Source organism: Zophobas morio, unplaced genomic scaffold, assembly GCF_036711695.1.
Source record: "Zophobas morio isolate AGI-343-1 ecotype UQ-CSIRO unplaced genomic scaffold, CSIRO_AGI_Zmor_V1 ptg000004l, whole genome shotgun sequence".
Lineage (NCBI taxonomy): Eukaryota > Metazoa > Arthropoda > Insecta > Coleoptera > Tenebrionidae > Zophobas > Zophobas morio.
In genome coordinates this window covers 3387999-3400577 of record NW_026972109.1, presented here as the reverse complement: position 1 = coordinate 3400577, position 12579 = coordinate 3387999, and the positions used below count along the sequence as shown (strand labels likewise).

The 12579-nt window shown below is 35.5% G+C and overlaps 1 protein-coding gene across 1 annotated transcript; it reads left to right on the top strand.

The window, feature by feature from the left end:
• The first annotated feature begins 366 nt into the window (after positions 1 to 366).
• On the top strand, positions 367 to 12487 carry LOC135137652 (4-aminobutyrate aminotransferase, mitochondrial-like). The gene is made up of 5 exons (XM_064067374.1): positions 367 to 619; positions 5688 to 5794; positions 5841 to 6008; positions 6058 to 7072; positions 12335 to 12487. The coding sequence occupies exons 1-5, from the start codon at positions 571 to 573 to the stop codon at positions 12451 to 12453; spliced, it is 1458 nt and encodes a 485-aa protein (XP_063923444.1). The 5' UTR covers positions 367 to 570; the 3' UTR covers positions 12454 to 12487.
• The last annotated feature ends 92 nt before the right edge of the window (positions 12488 to 12579 follow it).

Below are 12579 nucleotides of genomic sequence, written 5' to 3'. Positions count from 1 at the left end.
CATTATCAGTTGTTTTTTTTTTTCACCGAACTGCACTGATAAGCATTTTCCATAGATACTACTGCTATTCATTAAAAAAAAATGAATCAAAGTCACAAGATTAATAAAGCTTTTTTTAATGCTAGAGCTAACATATTACGACAAAAGCATGACAAGTTATATTTTAAATTCCTCTTTGTGTGCAAATATTTTATTATTTTGTTATCTAACACGGCTTGTCATGTTAATCCGGCCGTATTAAATTACCCGTGTGATAAAAAGAGACAGCTGCGATATCTTTGTATGTACAGCATTAATGTGGGTATTTTTATTTTTAGTGCACTCATAACGACCCAAAATAAATCTGTTAATTTCTTGCAGCGTGAAATTTAGATAACATTCCTTATCCAAAGTCAACGTAAACTTGACCTTTATTAACTACAATTGTAATCTTGTTATCAACCAGCATCATATTAAATGTTTCCGTTGTAAGCGAGCGGTTTAACTATTTAATTTATTTTATTGAACTCAAGGTAACCGACCAGTGAACACGTATTTACGCCGCGAGAAGACTGGTGGAAAGATTTGAATATGTGGTCAAAAACAGTGGGTCCTGTGGTACAAAATGCCATAAGAACTGGTAAGAGTTTAATTGAGTGTGTTTGTTCATAATTTTAATGTTTGATTTGTCACGTTGGTGTTAAAGTTGTGCTACCGAAAGATGAAGGAGTTCGAGTTGGCTCTGCCTGAAAATTTCAAAAATTGTTAAAGTTCTTGTGAATATTATATATATTATTTTAAGGTAAAAACTTGCTAGTTTTGATAACATCAAGATGATGAATTTTAATAAAACTTTTTAATATCTGTGCTATTAAAAATAGAAAGGAATCATTTATCTATATAATCTTTTAATCCAAAAGCTTATATAGGATGTCTAAAATAATAAATGCGGCAATTAATTGTATCGATGAAATCGAAAACGACGTTTTTTATTTTCTGAAATTTTACGAATATAGATTATAGTTTACTCCTTTTTATTATAACATGTTTTTATAAACACTCCCTATATCAATTTTATTTAACCATAACAAAATGGGTACCGTTTTGCGTTTTTTTTGTGAAGCTTTTCATTGCTAAAAAATTAAATAAAACTGGTATAACGTGGCAACGTCGCATGGAAATTTCAAAAATAAACTGTGATTAGAAAGTCTAAAAAAGGTTAATTGCAAGCAATCTCTACTCGTGTATAGGGTGTTTCTTTAAAAAAGAAAATAGTTCTACAAAAAAAAAAAAAAAATAAGAAATAAGTAGTACCAACAGAATGCACTTTCTGTTTTTCTTCAATGTTTAAATTGTGTGAGAAGCTCTTACGTAATGTTCGTTTTAAACTTGACCTAGTGTTTAATTTATCTTATTCTATATATAAATAAAAAAATGTTTGTTTACAAATGATATCTACGTTAAAGTAAAAATGTTTATTTAAAGTAGTTAAATAAATAGACCTTGTTGTCAGAGGGAGATTAGACCTGTAAAACCTGCGCTGGAAAAATTTAGACCGGTGCCTACTTCTTTTAAAATTATTTAATCCAAATTTAATTTAATTAAATGATTAATTCCCAATAGTCCCATCCACCCTTGCACTTGAAATTTGAAAAAATTTTGGGAGCCCTTATACCTGGGTTTTGAAGTGGATTGAAAAAATCTCGAGGACCTCTTATGCCTGGATTTTTAACTGGTTTAATAAGAATGTCCGGAATCCCCTTTGTTTTGTTTTTGAAGTGCTTTGAAAGAATCTCCGGGATCCTTTTGTTTTGTTTTTGAAGTAGTTTCAAAGAATCTCGGGAACCGCTTGTGCCTACAATTAGAAGTAATTTAAAAGAATATCCGGGATTCCTTTTGTTTTGTTTTTGAAGTGGTTTGATAGAATCGCGGGAACCCCTTACGCCTAGATTTGAAGCAGTTTAAAAGAATCTCCAGGATCCCTTTTGTTTTGATTTTGAAGTGGTTTAAAAGAATCTCCGGAATCTTTTTTGTTTTGTTGTTGAAGTACTTTTAAAAGAATCTCGAGAACCCCTTGTGCTTAGACTTTGAAGTAGTTTAAAAGAATCTCAGGGATCCCTTTTGTTTTGTTTTTGAAGTGGTTTGAAAGATTCTTCGGGATCCCTTTTGATTTGTTTTTGAAGTGGTTTAAAAGAAGCTCCGGGATCACTTTTGTTTTGTTTTTGAAGTAGTTTGAAAGAATCTGGGCAACCCCTCATGCCTAGATTTTGAAGTATTTTAAAAGAATCTCCAGGCTCGTTTTTGTTTTATTTTTCAAGTGGTTTAAAAGAATCTCCACGATCACTTTTTTTTGTTTTTGAAGTAGTTTAAAACAATTTCCGGGATCCTTTTTGTTTTGTTTTTGAAGTGGTTTGAAAGAATCTCCGGGACTCCTTTTGTTTTCTTTTTGAAGTAGTCTTAAAAGGATCTCGGGAACTCCTTGAGATTAGACTTTGAAGTAGTTTAAAAGAATCTCCGGAATCTTTTTTGTTTTGTTATTGAAGTACTTTTAAAAGAATCTCGGGAACCCCTTGTGCCTAGACTTTGAAGTAGTTTAAAAGAATCTCCGGGATCTCTTTTGTTTTGTTTTTGAAGTGGTTTGAAAGAATCTCCGGGATCCCTTTTGATTTGTTTTTGAAGTGGTTTAGAAGAATCTCCCGGACCTCATTTTGTTTTGTTTTTGAAGTGGTTTAAAAGAATCTCCAGGATCACTTTTGTTTTGTTTTTGAAGTAGTTTGAAAGAATCTGGGCAACCCTTTGTGCCTAGATTTTGAAGTAGTTTAAAAGAATCTCCAGGGTCGTTTTTGTTTTATTTTTGAAGTGGTTTAAAAGAATCTCCACGATCACTTTTTTTTTGTTTTTGAAGTAGTTTAAAACAATTTCCGGGATCCTTTTTGTTTTGTTTTTGAAGTGGTTTGAAAGAATTCCCGGGACTCCTTTTGTTTTCTTTTTGAAGTAGTCTTAAAAGAATCTCGGGAACTCCTTGAGATTAGGCTTTGAAGTAGTTTAAATGATCTCCGGGATCTTTTTTGTTTTGTTTTTGAAGTAGTTTTAAAAGAATCTGGGGAACCTCTTGTGCATAGACTTTGAAGTAGTTTAAAAGAATCTCCGGGATCCATTTTGTTTTGTTTTGGAAGTACTTTAAAAGAATGTCCGGCACCCCTTAGGCCTAGAAGTTGAAGTAGCTAAAAGAATCTCCGGGATCCCTTTTGTTTTATTCTTGACGTGGTTTGAAAGAATCTCCGGGACCTTTTTTGTTTTATTTTTGAATTATTTTGAAAAAATCTTCGGGATCCCTTTCTTTTTGTGTGTGAAGTAGTTTGAAAGAATCTTGTGAATCTCTTGTCCCTAGACTTTGAAGTAGTTTAAAAGAATCTCCGGGATCCATTTTGTTTTGTTTTTGAAGTGGATTGAAAGAATCTGCAGGATCCCTTCTGTTTCGTTTTTGAAGTCATTTGAAAGAATCTCGAGAACCCTTCGCACATAAACTTTGAAGTAATTTAAAAAGAATCTCCGGGATCCCTTTTGTTTTGTTTTTGAAGTGGTTTGAAAGAATCTCGGAGACTCATTGTGTCTTGCTTTTGATGTGAGTTGAAAGAATCTCGGGGATCCCACCCCTGAAATTTGAAAGAATTTCGGGAGCTCTTATACCTGTTTTTTGAAGTGGACTGAAAAAATTTCGAGGACCTCTTATGCCTGGATTTTTAACTGGTTTAGTAAGAATTTCCGGAATTCCTTTTGGTTTGTTTTTGAAGTAGTTTCAAAGAATCTCCGGGATCCCTTTTGTTTTGATTTTGAAGTGGTTTGAAAGAATCTCTGGGGTCCCTTTTGTTTTGTTTTTGAAGTGGTTTAAAAGAATCTCCGCGATCACTTTTGTTTTGTTTTTGAGGTAGTTTTAAAGAATTTGGGGAACCCCTCGTGCCTAGATTTTAAAGCAGTTTAAAAGAATCTCCGGGATCCATTTTGTTTCGTTTTTGAAGTAGTTTGAAAGAATCTCTGGGATCCCTTTTGTTTTGTTTTTGAGGTAGTTTTAAAGAATTTGGGGAACCCCTCGTGCCTAGATTTTAAAGCAGTTTGAAAAAATCTCTGGGATCCATTTTGTTTCGTTTTTGAAGTAGTTTGAAAGAATCTCTGGGATCCCTTTTGTTTTGTTTTTGAAGTGGTTTAAAAGAATCTCCGGGACCCCATTTTGTTTTATTTTTGAAGTGGTTTAAAAGAATCTCCACGATCACTTTTTTTTTGTTTTTGAAGTAGTTTAAAACAATTTCCGGGATCCTTTTTATTTTGTTTTTGAAGTGGTTTGAAAGAATCTCCGGGATCCCTTTCGTTTTGTGTGTGAAGTAGTTTGAAAGAATCTCGGGAATCTCTTGTCCCTAGACTATGAAGTAGTTTAAAACAATTTCCGGGATCCTTTTTGTTTTGTTTTTGAAGTGGTTTGAAAGAATCTCCGGGACTCTTTTTGTTTTCTTTTTGAAGTAGTCTTAAAAGAATCTCGGGAACTCCTTGAGATTAGACTTTGAAGTAGTTTAAAAGAATCTCCGGGATCTTTTTTGTTTTGTTTTTGAAGTAGTATTAAAAGAATCTCGGGAACCATTTGTGCCTAGACTTTGAAGTAGTTTAAAAGAATCTCCGGAATTCCGTTTGTTTTGTTTTTGAAATGGTTTGAAAGAATCTCCGGGATCACTTTTGTATTATTTTTGAATTGTTTTGAAAGAATCTCCGGGATCCCTTTCGTTTTGTGTGTGAAGCAGTTTGAAAGAATATCGGAGACTCATTGTGTCTTGCTTCTGAAGTGATTTGAAAGAATCTCGGGGATCCCTTGTGCTCCGGTTTTGAAGTAATTTGAAAGAATTTCGGAAACCTCTTGTGCCTAGACTTTGAAGTAGTTTAAAAGAATCTCCGGGATCCCTTTTGTTTTCTTTTTGAAATGATTTTAAAGAATCTCCGGGATCACTTTTGTTTTGTGTGGATTTCTCGGGGATCCCTTGTGCTCCGGTTTTGAAGTAATTTGAAAGAATTTCGGAAACCTCTTGTGCCTAGACTTTGAAGTAGTTTAAAAGAATCTCCGGGATCCCTTTTGTTTTGTTCTTGAAGTGGTTTGAAAGAATCTCCGGGACCTTTTTTGTTTTGTGTGTGAAGTAGTTTGAAAGAATCTCGAGAATCTCTTGTCCCTAGACTTTGAAGTAGTTTAAAAGAATCTCCGGGATCCCTTTTGTTTCGTTTTTGAAGCAGTTTGAAAGAATCTCGGAGACTCATTGTGTCTTGCTTTTGAAGTGATTTGAAAGAATCTCGGGCATCCCTTTTGCCCTGTTTTTGAAGTAATTTGAAAGAATTTCGGAAACCTCTAATACCTGGATTTAAAGTAGTTTAAAAGAATCTCAGGGGCCCCATTTATTTTGATTTTGAAGTAGTTTGAAAGAATCTTGGGATCCCTTTAATTTTGATTTTGAAGTAGTTTAAAAGAATCTCGGGATCTCGGTAACTCCTTTAGTTTTGCTTGCTTAAACTGTAAATAAATAAAATGAAAATTTTTGTTAAACTAATAAAACACCAGGGTGTATTTTTGTATTAAATCCATATATTCTGACTCTAATTCCATGCTATTTTCTTTGGTTCTCAGTCTATAATTTTTTGCGTCTCTTACTGCAGTACCAAACAATATTTTTCAGGAAGCATCAGAACCTACATAAAAGGCGAACCCAACGAACCCGTGGTAAAAACAGACATTCCAGGTCCCAAAACCAAACAACTACAAAATGAACTTAACTCCATCCAGGTACCTAAAAAAATCACCACATCTTCAATTACCAAAAAAAATCCAGCTTTCAGGAGCCGTCCAACTCTTCGCCGACTACAACAAATCTCTCGGCAACTACCTCGTCGACGTCGACTCCAATGTCATCCTGGACACCTTCACCCAAATTTCGTCCATACCCATAGGTTACAACCACCCAGAACTCCTCAAAGTGTTCACCGACCAAGACAATCTGGTTCGTCCACCACTAATCACCACCCCCTCAAATAACCCTCTCTTTTCAGAAAGCTTTAGTCAACAGACCCGCGCTGGGCGTCTTCCCCGGCGACTACTGGCCCGGCAAACTCCGCAACGTCCTCCTCTCCGTGTCCCCCAACCTCCCCAACGTAACCACCATGATGTGCGGCTCCTGCTCCAACGAAAACGCCTACAAAGCCCTGTTTTTGACGTACCGGCGCAAACAACGAGGCGAAAACGTGGACTTCACAGAGCTCGAGACGCAAAGTTGTATGGTGAACCAGCCACCAGGAGCGCCCGATTTGTCGCTGATGTCGTTCCATGGGGCGTTTCACGGGAGAACGTTCGCTGCTTTGGCCACCACACATTCCAAACCCATTCATAAGCTAGACGTGCCTTCGTTTGACTGGCCGGTGGCTTCATTCCCCAAATATAAGTATCCGTTGGAGGAGAACGTCCGCGAGAACGACGCAGAGGATAAAAGATGTCTGGCGATTGTAGAGGATTTGATTGAAACGTACAAGAAAAAAGGAAAACCGGTGGCCGGGATTGTCATAGAGCCGATACAGTCTGAAGGTGGCGATAACGAAGCGTCTCCATTCTTCTTCCAACAACTACAGAAAATCGCGCAGAAGAACGGAGCGGGGTATTTGATAGATGAGGTGCAGACGGGTTGTGGAGCGACTGGGAAGTTCTGGGCTCATGAGCACTTTAACTTGGAGACTACGCCAGACATTGTCACTTTTAGTAAGAAGATGTTGACGGGAGGGTTCTTCCATACGGTTGACATGAGGCCGAGTCAGCCCTACAGGATTTTTAACACGTGGATGGGAGATCCGGGGAAGATTGCCCTCTTGGAGGCGGTTCTGAAGGTTATCAAGCAAGATAAGCTATTGGATAATGTTAATAAAGTAGGAGATAAGCTGAAGAAAGGGTTACTGGGTTTGGAGAAGGAATTTCCCCAATTGTTGAGTGCGACCAGAGGGCGAGGCACGTTTTTGGCCACGAATGTGGCGACGCCGAAGCTGAGGGACGATATCATAGCCCAGATGAAGAAAAAAGGTTAGTTTTTTATTTTTTCTATGAAAAATTTAATAACTATGTCGCGAATGTTCCGCTTCTCAAGGTTTCCATTACTTTTAAGTGGGATTTATAAACTTGTTGTCATTTACAAACTCCGTTGCCGAATTGCCGTTGAATATGATAGTAACTTTGATGTTCAAGTTTTGCCGTATTTAAAAGGGTTGTAGAATTTTTTTTTTAATTTGTTGTCGAAATATGTCTACACATATTAAGAAAAAAAGGCACCCACCCTATCTCAATTGTGATGATTTTTTTTATTCGTCGTGAGCCAAGGGGGCGGAGCTGAACTTTAAAATCCTTGTTTCTCTACGAGAAATATGGATGTTGTTCACAGAAAACTACGTATAATAAGAAAAAATTAAGGCCACAGATTAAGCCCCACCCATACCTGCCCTGATCTAAATAGTAATGAATCGTCGGCAGACTTAGGGGCGGAGCCTAATTGCAAAATCCATATTTTCTTACTAAACTTTACCTTTTTAAACGTGTTTTAAGTTTCTAAGAATAAAAAAAACATCACAATTGGGGTGGGGTGGGTGGGCTGGGCGTATATTTTGCCTTTTTTCTCTTATATTGCATAATATTCTTTGAACAACACGATACTCAAAAACATGTTTTTAATTTCTTGTGAAGAAATAAGTATTTTGCAGTTAAGCTCCTCCCCCTTGGTTCATGGTGAATAAAAAAAAATCATCAGATTTGACACAGGGCGGGTGGGCGGGGTTTATATTTTGCCTTTTTTTTCTTATATACCTAGTATTCCTTGAACAAGACGATACTCAAAAACATGTTTTTAATTTCTCGTAAAGAAATAAGTATTTTGCAGTTAAATTTCGTCCCCTTGCTTCACGGTGAATAAAAAAAATCATCACATTTGAGATAGGGCGGGTGGGCGGGCTTACATTTTGTCTTTTTGTTTTAACCTTCAAACTACCGGGTGGGGTCCAAATGGACCCCATTGATACATTTTCCTATTTTTTCCCGTTATTTCTGGTTTAACGATAGTGGTATTTTTAGTAGCTTCGATTAAGGCCTTTTGCTATGCATTCAAAAAATATCAATTTTATAGGTGTAACAGTTTGTTACAAAAAAAAAAAATAGTCTCTTGGGGTCCGCATGGACCCCACCTGGTTCTTTATGTTGCCATTTTTTTGTCTATATTTTGGAGATTTTATTGCACCTGCAGGTCTTATTCTGAGAATTTAGTCTTACAAAAACCATTGTTTTATTCTTTACTAGTTTATAGGCGGCGTTCCAGTTTTAAAACAGACTTGCAGGTATCAGTATCGGTGTCAGTGTGACAATGTAATCACTGTAAAAAATTAAATTTTGTTTTATCAATGGCACGTTATCAAAATCGATATCAGTACAATCCCGCGGACGCTGTTTCGTCTATATAAGTAGCAGGGAGAGAAATCAAGAATTTTTTTCATTTCCTGCAAAAGATTTGTTTGCCGAGATCATTCTACTCGTACTGTTGAATGTCAGGAATGCTGGAACAAAAAACTGTAACGAAAAATGCTTATTTAATATTGTTATGTAATTTTTTTAACTTGGTTGTGTTTAAAATTAATAAATAATTTGGATTCGCCAAAAATTTTTGATTAATTCTTTGATTTTGGTTAAATAAAGCCATGGGGTCCAAACGGACCCCACCCGAAACGATGTGTAATTTTTCCCACCCGGTAGTTTGAAGGTTAATATGTGTAGACTTCTTTTTACAACATCAAACTTAAAGCATATTTAAAATGGAAAATTTGTATAATACAACATTTTAACCATGTTTTAAGTTTCTTGTTTTGAAAAGATGGCTATGTGTATTAAGAAAAAAAAGAAACAATATAAGCCCCGCCCGGCCGTCCTATCTCAATTCTGATGTTTTTTTATTCGTCGTGAGCCAAGGGGGTGGAGCTTAACTGCAAAAAGTCCTCATTTCTTTACTAGAAATTAAAAACATGTTTCTGAGCATCATGCGGGTCAAAAAATATTATGTAGGTACCCGCCCCGATTTCAATTCTCAATTGTGATGAATTTTTCATTCGTTGTCAGATCGAGGGGCGGGGCTTAATTGCAAGACCCATATTTGTCTACAAGAATTTTCCATTTTAAACATGTCTTAAGTTTCTTGTTGTGAAAAGATGGCTATGTATATTAAGAAAAAACAAGGCAAAATATAAGCCCCGCCCACCCACCCTGTCTCAAGTGTGATGATTTTTTTTAATCGTCGAAAGCCAAAGGAGCAGAATTTAATTGCAAAATTCTTATTGTTTCTCTACAAGAAATTACCATGTAAGACATATTTTTGAGTATCGTGTTATTCAAAGAATATTATGTATGTTAAGAAAAAATTAAAGCCAAAGATTAAACTCCACCCATACCTCCCCTGATCTAATTAGTAATGAAGATTTCATTCGTTGCCAGACCTAGGGGCGGAGCATAATTGCAAAATCCATATTTTCTTAAAAAAAATTATCATTTTAAACGTGTTTTGAGTTTCTAGGAATAAAAAAGATCATCACAATTGAGATGGGGTGGGTGGGCGGGGTTTATATTTTGCCTTTTTTTTTTCTTAATATGCATATACATTTTTTGAACAACATCACGATACTCAAAAACATTTTTTTTTAATTTCTTCTAGATTATTTTGCAGTTAAGTTCCGCCCCCTTGGTTCACGGCGAATAAAAAAAGTCATGACAATTGAAATAGGGAAGGTGGGCGGGCTTACAGTTTTTCTTAGACTTGAAAGATCTTTAAAATGGAAAATTTGCATAACGAAATATAGATTTTGCAATTAGGCTCCGCCCCATTTTGCCTTTTTTTCTTAATATACATATACATTTTTTGAACAACATCACGATACTCAAAAACATGTTTTTAATTTCTCTAGAGTATTTTGCAGTTAAGTTCCGCCCCCTTGGTTCACGGCGAATAAAAAAAGTCATCACAATTGAGATAGGGCGGGTGGGCGGGCTTACAATTTTCCTTAGACTTGAAAGATCTTTAAAATGCAAAATTTGCATAACGAAATATAGATTTTGCAATTAGGCTCCGCCCCATAATGGCAAATCAATATTTTCTTGCCAAATTGTATCATTTTAACCATGTTTTAAGTTTCTTGTTGTGAAAAGATGGCTATGTGCTTTAGAAAAAAAAAAGAAAAAATATAAGCCCCGCCCACCCACCCTGTGTCAATTCTGATGATTTTTTTTATTCGTCGTGAGCCAAGGGGGGCGGATATTAACTGCAAAATCCTTATTTCTCCACAAGAAATAAGAAACATGTTTTTGTGTATTGTGTTGTTCAAAGAACACTATGCGTAAGAGAATACTATGTGTATTAAGAAAAAAACAAGCCAAAAATTAAGCCCCACCCATATCCATCCCAAGCTCAGGCGTGATGAATTTTTCATTCGTTGTCAGACCCAGGAGCGGGGAGCCTAATTGCAAAATCGATACTTTTCTACAAAAATTTACCATTATAAAAATGTTTTAAGTTTCTTGTTCGACTACGTATATTAAGAAAAAAGGCAAAATATATACCATACCTGCCCTGATCTAAATAGTAATGAAGTTTTCATTCGTTGGCAGACTTAGGGGCGGAGCCTAATTGTAAAATCCAGATTTCGTTACAAAATTTACCATTTTAAACGAGTTTTAGGTTTCTAAGAATAAAAAAGATCATCACAATTGAGATGGGGTGGGTGGGCGGGGTTTATATTTTGCTTTTTTTTTCTTAATATGCATATATATATTTTGAACAACATCACGATACTCAAAAACATGTTTTTAATTTCCTCTAGAGTATTTTGCAGTTAAGTTCCGCCCCCTCGGTTCACGGCGAATAAAAAGTCATCACAATTGAGATAGGGCGGGTGGGCGGGCTTTTCAATTTTCTTTAAACTTGAAAGATATTTAAAATGGAAAATTTGCATAACGAAATATAAATTTTGCAATTGGCTCAGGCCCATAATTGTTAGATCAATATTTTCTTGCCAAATTGTACCATTTTAACCATGTTTTAAGTTTCTTGTTGTGAAAAGATGGCTATGTGCATTAAGAAAAAAATATAAACCCCGCCCATCCGCCCTGTCTCAATTCTGATAATTTTTTTTATTCGTCGTGAGCCAAGGGGGCGGAGCTTAATTCCAAAATCGATACTTTCCTACAAAAAATTACCATTATAAGAATGTTTTAAGTTTCTTGTTCTGAAAAGACGACTACGTATATTAAGAAAAAAAACAACATATTAGCCCCACCCACCCGCCCTATCTCAAGTGTGATGATTTTTTTTTATTGTCGAGAGCCAAAGGAGCGGAATTTAATTGCAATCCTTACTTCTCTTCAAGAAATTACAATGTAAGACATGTTTTTGAGTATCATGTTATTCAAAGAATACTATGTATATTAAGAAAAAATTAGGCTCCACCCATACCTCTCCTGATCTAAATAGTAATGAAGGTTTCATTCGTTGGCAAACTTAGGGGAGGAGCCTAATTGCAAGATTCATACTTCCTTACAAAACTTTACCATTTTAAATATTTTACGTTTTTAAGAATAAAAAGACCATCACAATAGATATGGGGTGGGTGGGCGGGGTTCATTCTTTGCTTTTTTTCTTAATATAAGTAGTATTCTTTGAACAACACGATACTCAAAAACATGTTTTTAATTTCTTGTAAGGAAATGAGTATTTTGCAGTTAAACTCCGCCCCCTTGGTTCACGGCGAATAAAAAAAATCATCACAATTGAAATAGGGCGGGTGAGCGGGCTTTAATTTTGCCATTATATTTTAATATGTGTAGACTTCTTTTCACAATATTAAACTAAAAACATTTTTAAAATGGAAAATTTGTATCAGGAAATATTAATTTTGCAATTAGGCAATGTATTAAGTTTCTTGTTGCGAAAAGATGGCTATGTATATTAAGAAAAAAAAAGGCAAAATATAAGCCCCGCCCACCCGCCCTATCTCAGTTGTGATTAAGAAAAGAAAGGCAAAATGTAACGGAAATGTGTTCTTTCACCTTATACATACTTCTGTTTTTTTGTCACTTTTTTTCATATAATTTTTTATCACATTTTTCTTGTACTTTTTGCCTTCTTTACTACGCTTTCTTAATGTTTTTATTTTCATAGAATTTTTGTCTTTTTTTATCGCTTTTTAGTCTTGTTTTTGGACTTTTTGTAGCTTTTTAACTTACCTTTTTTGACTTTTTTCTAAACATTTTTTTTTGTTTCAGGAGTGTTAATGGGTGGCTGCGGGGACAATGCGTTGCGGCTTAGGCCAAGTTTAATATTCCAGGAGCGTCACGCCGACATCTTTTTGGACCGTTTCAGGAGCGTATTGAAAGAAAATTGACGATGTTTCGTTGTACAATAAAGCGTTTAATGGTGTTGTGTTTTTACCTACCCGTCGAACCTAATGACTAGTGAATGAAAAGGCGAATAATGTAAATATTATATTTACTGTTAAAGGTCGGTACAA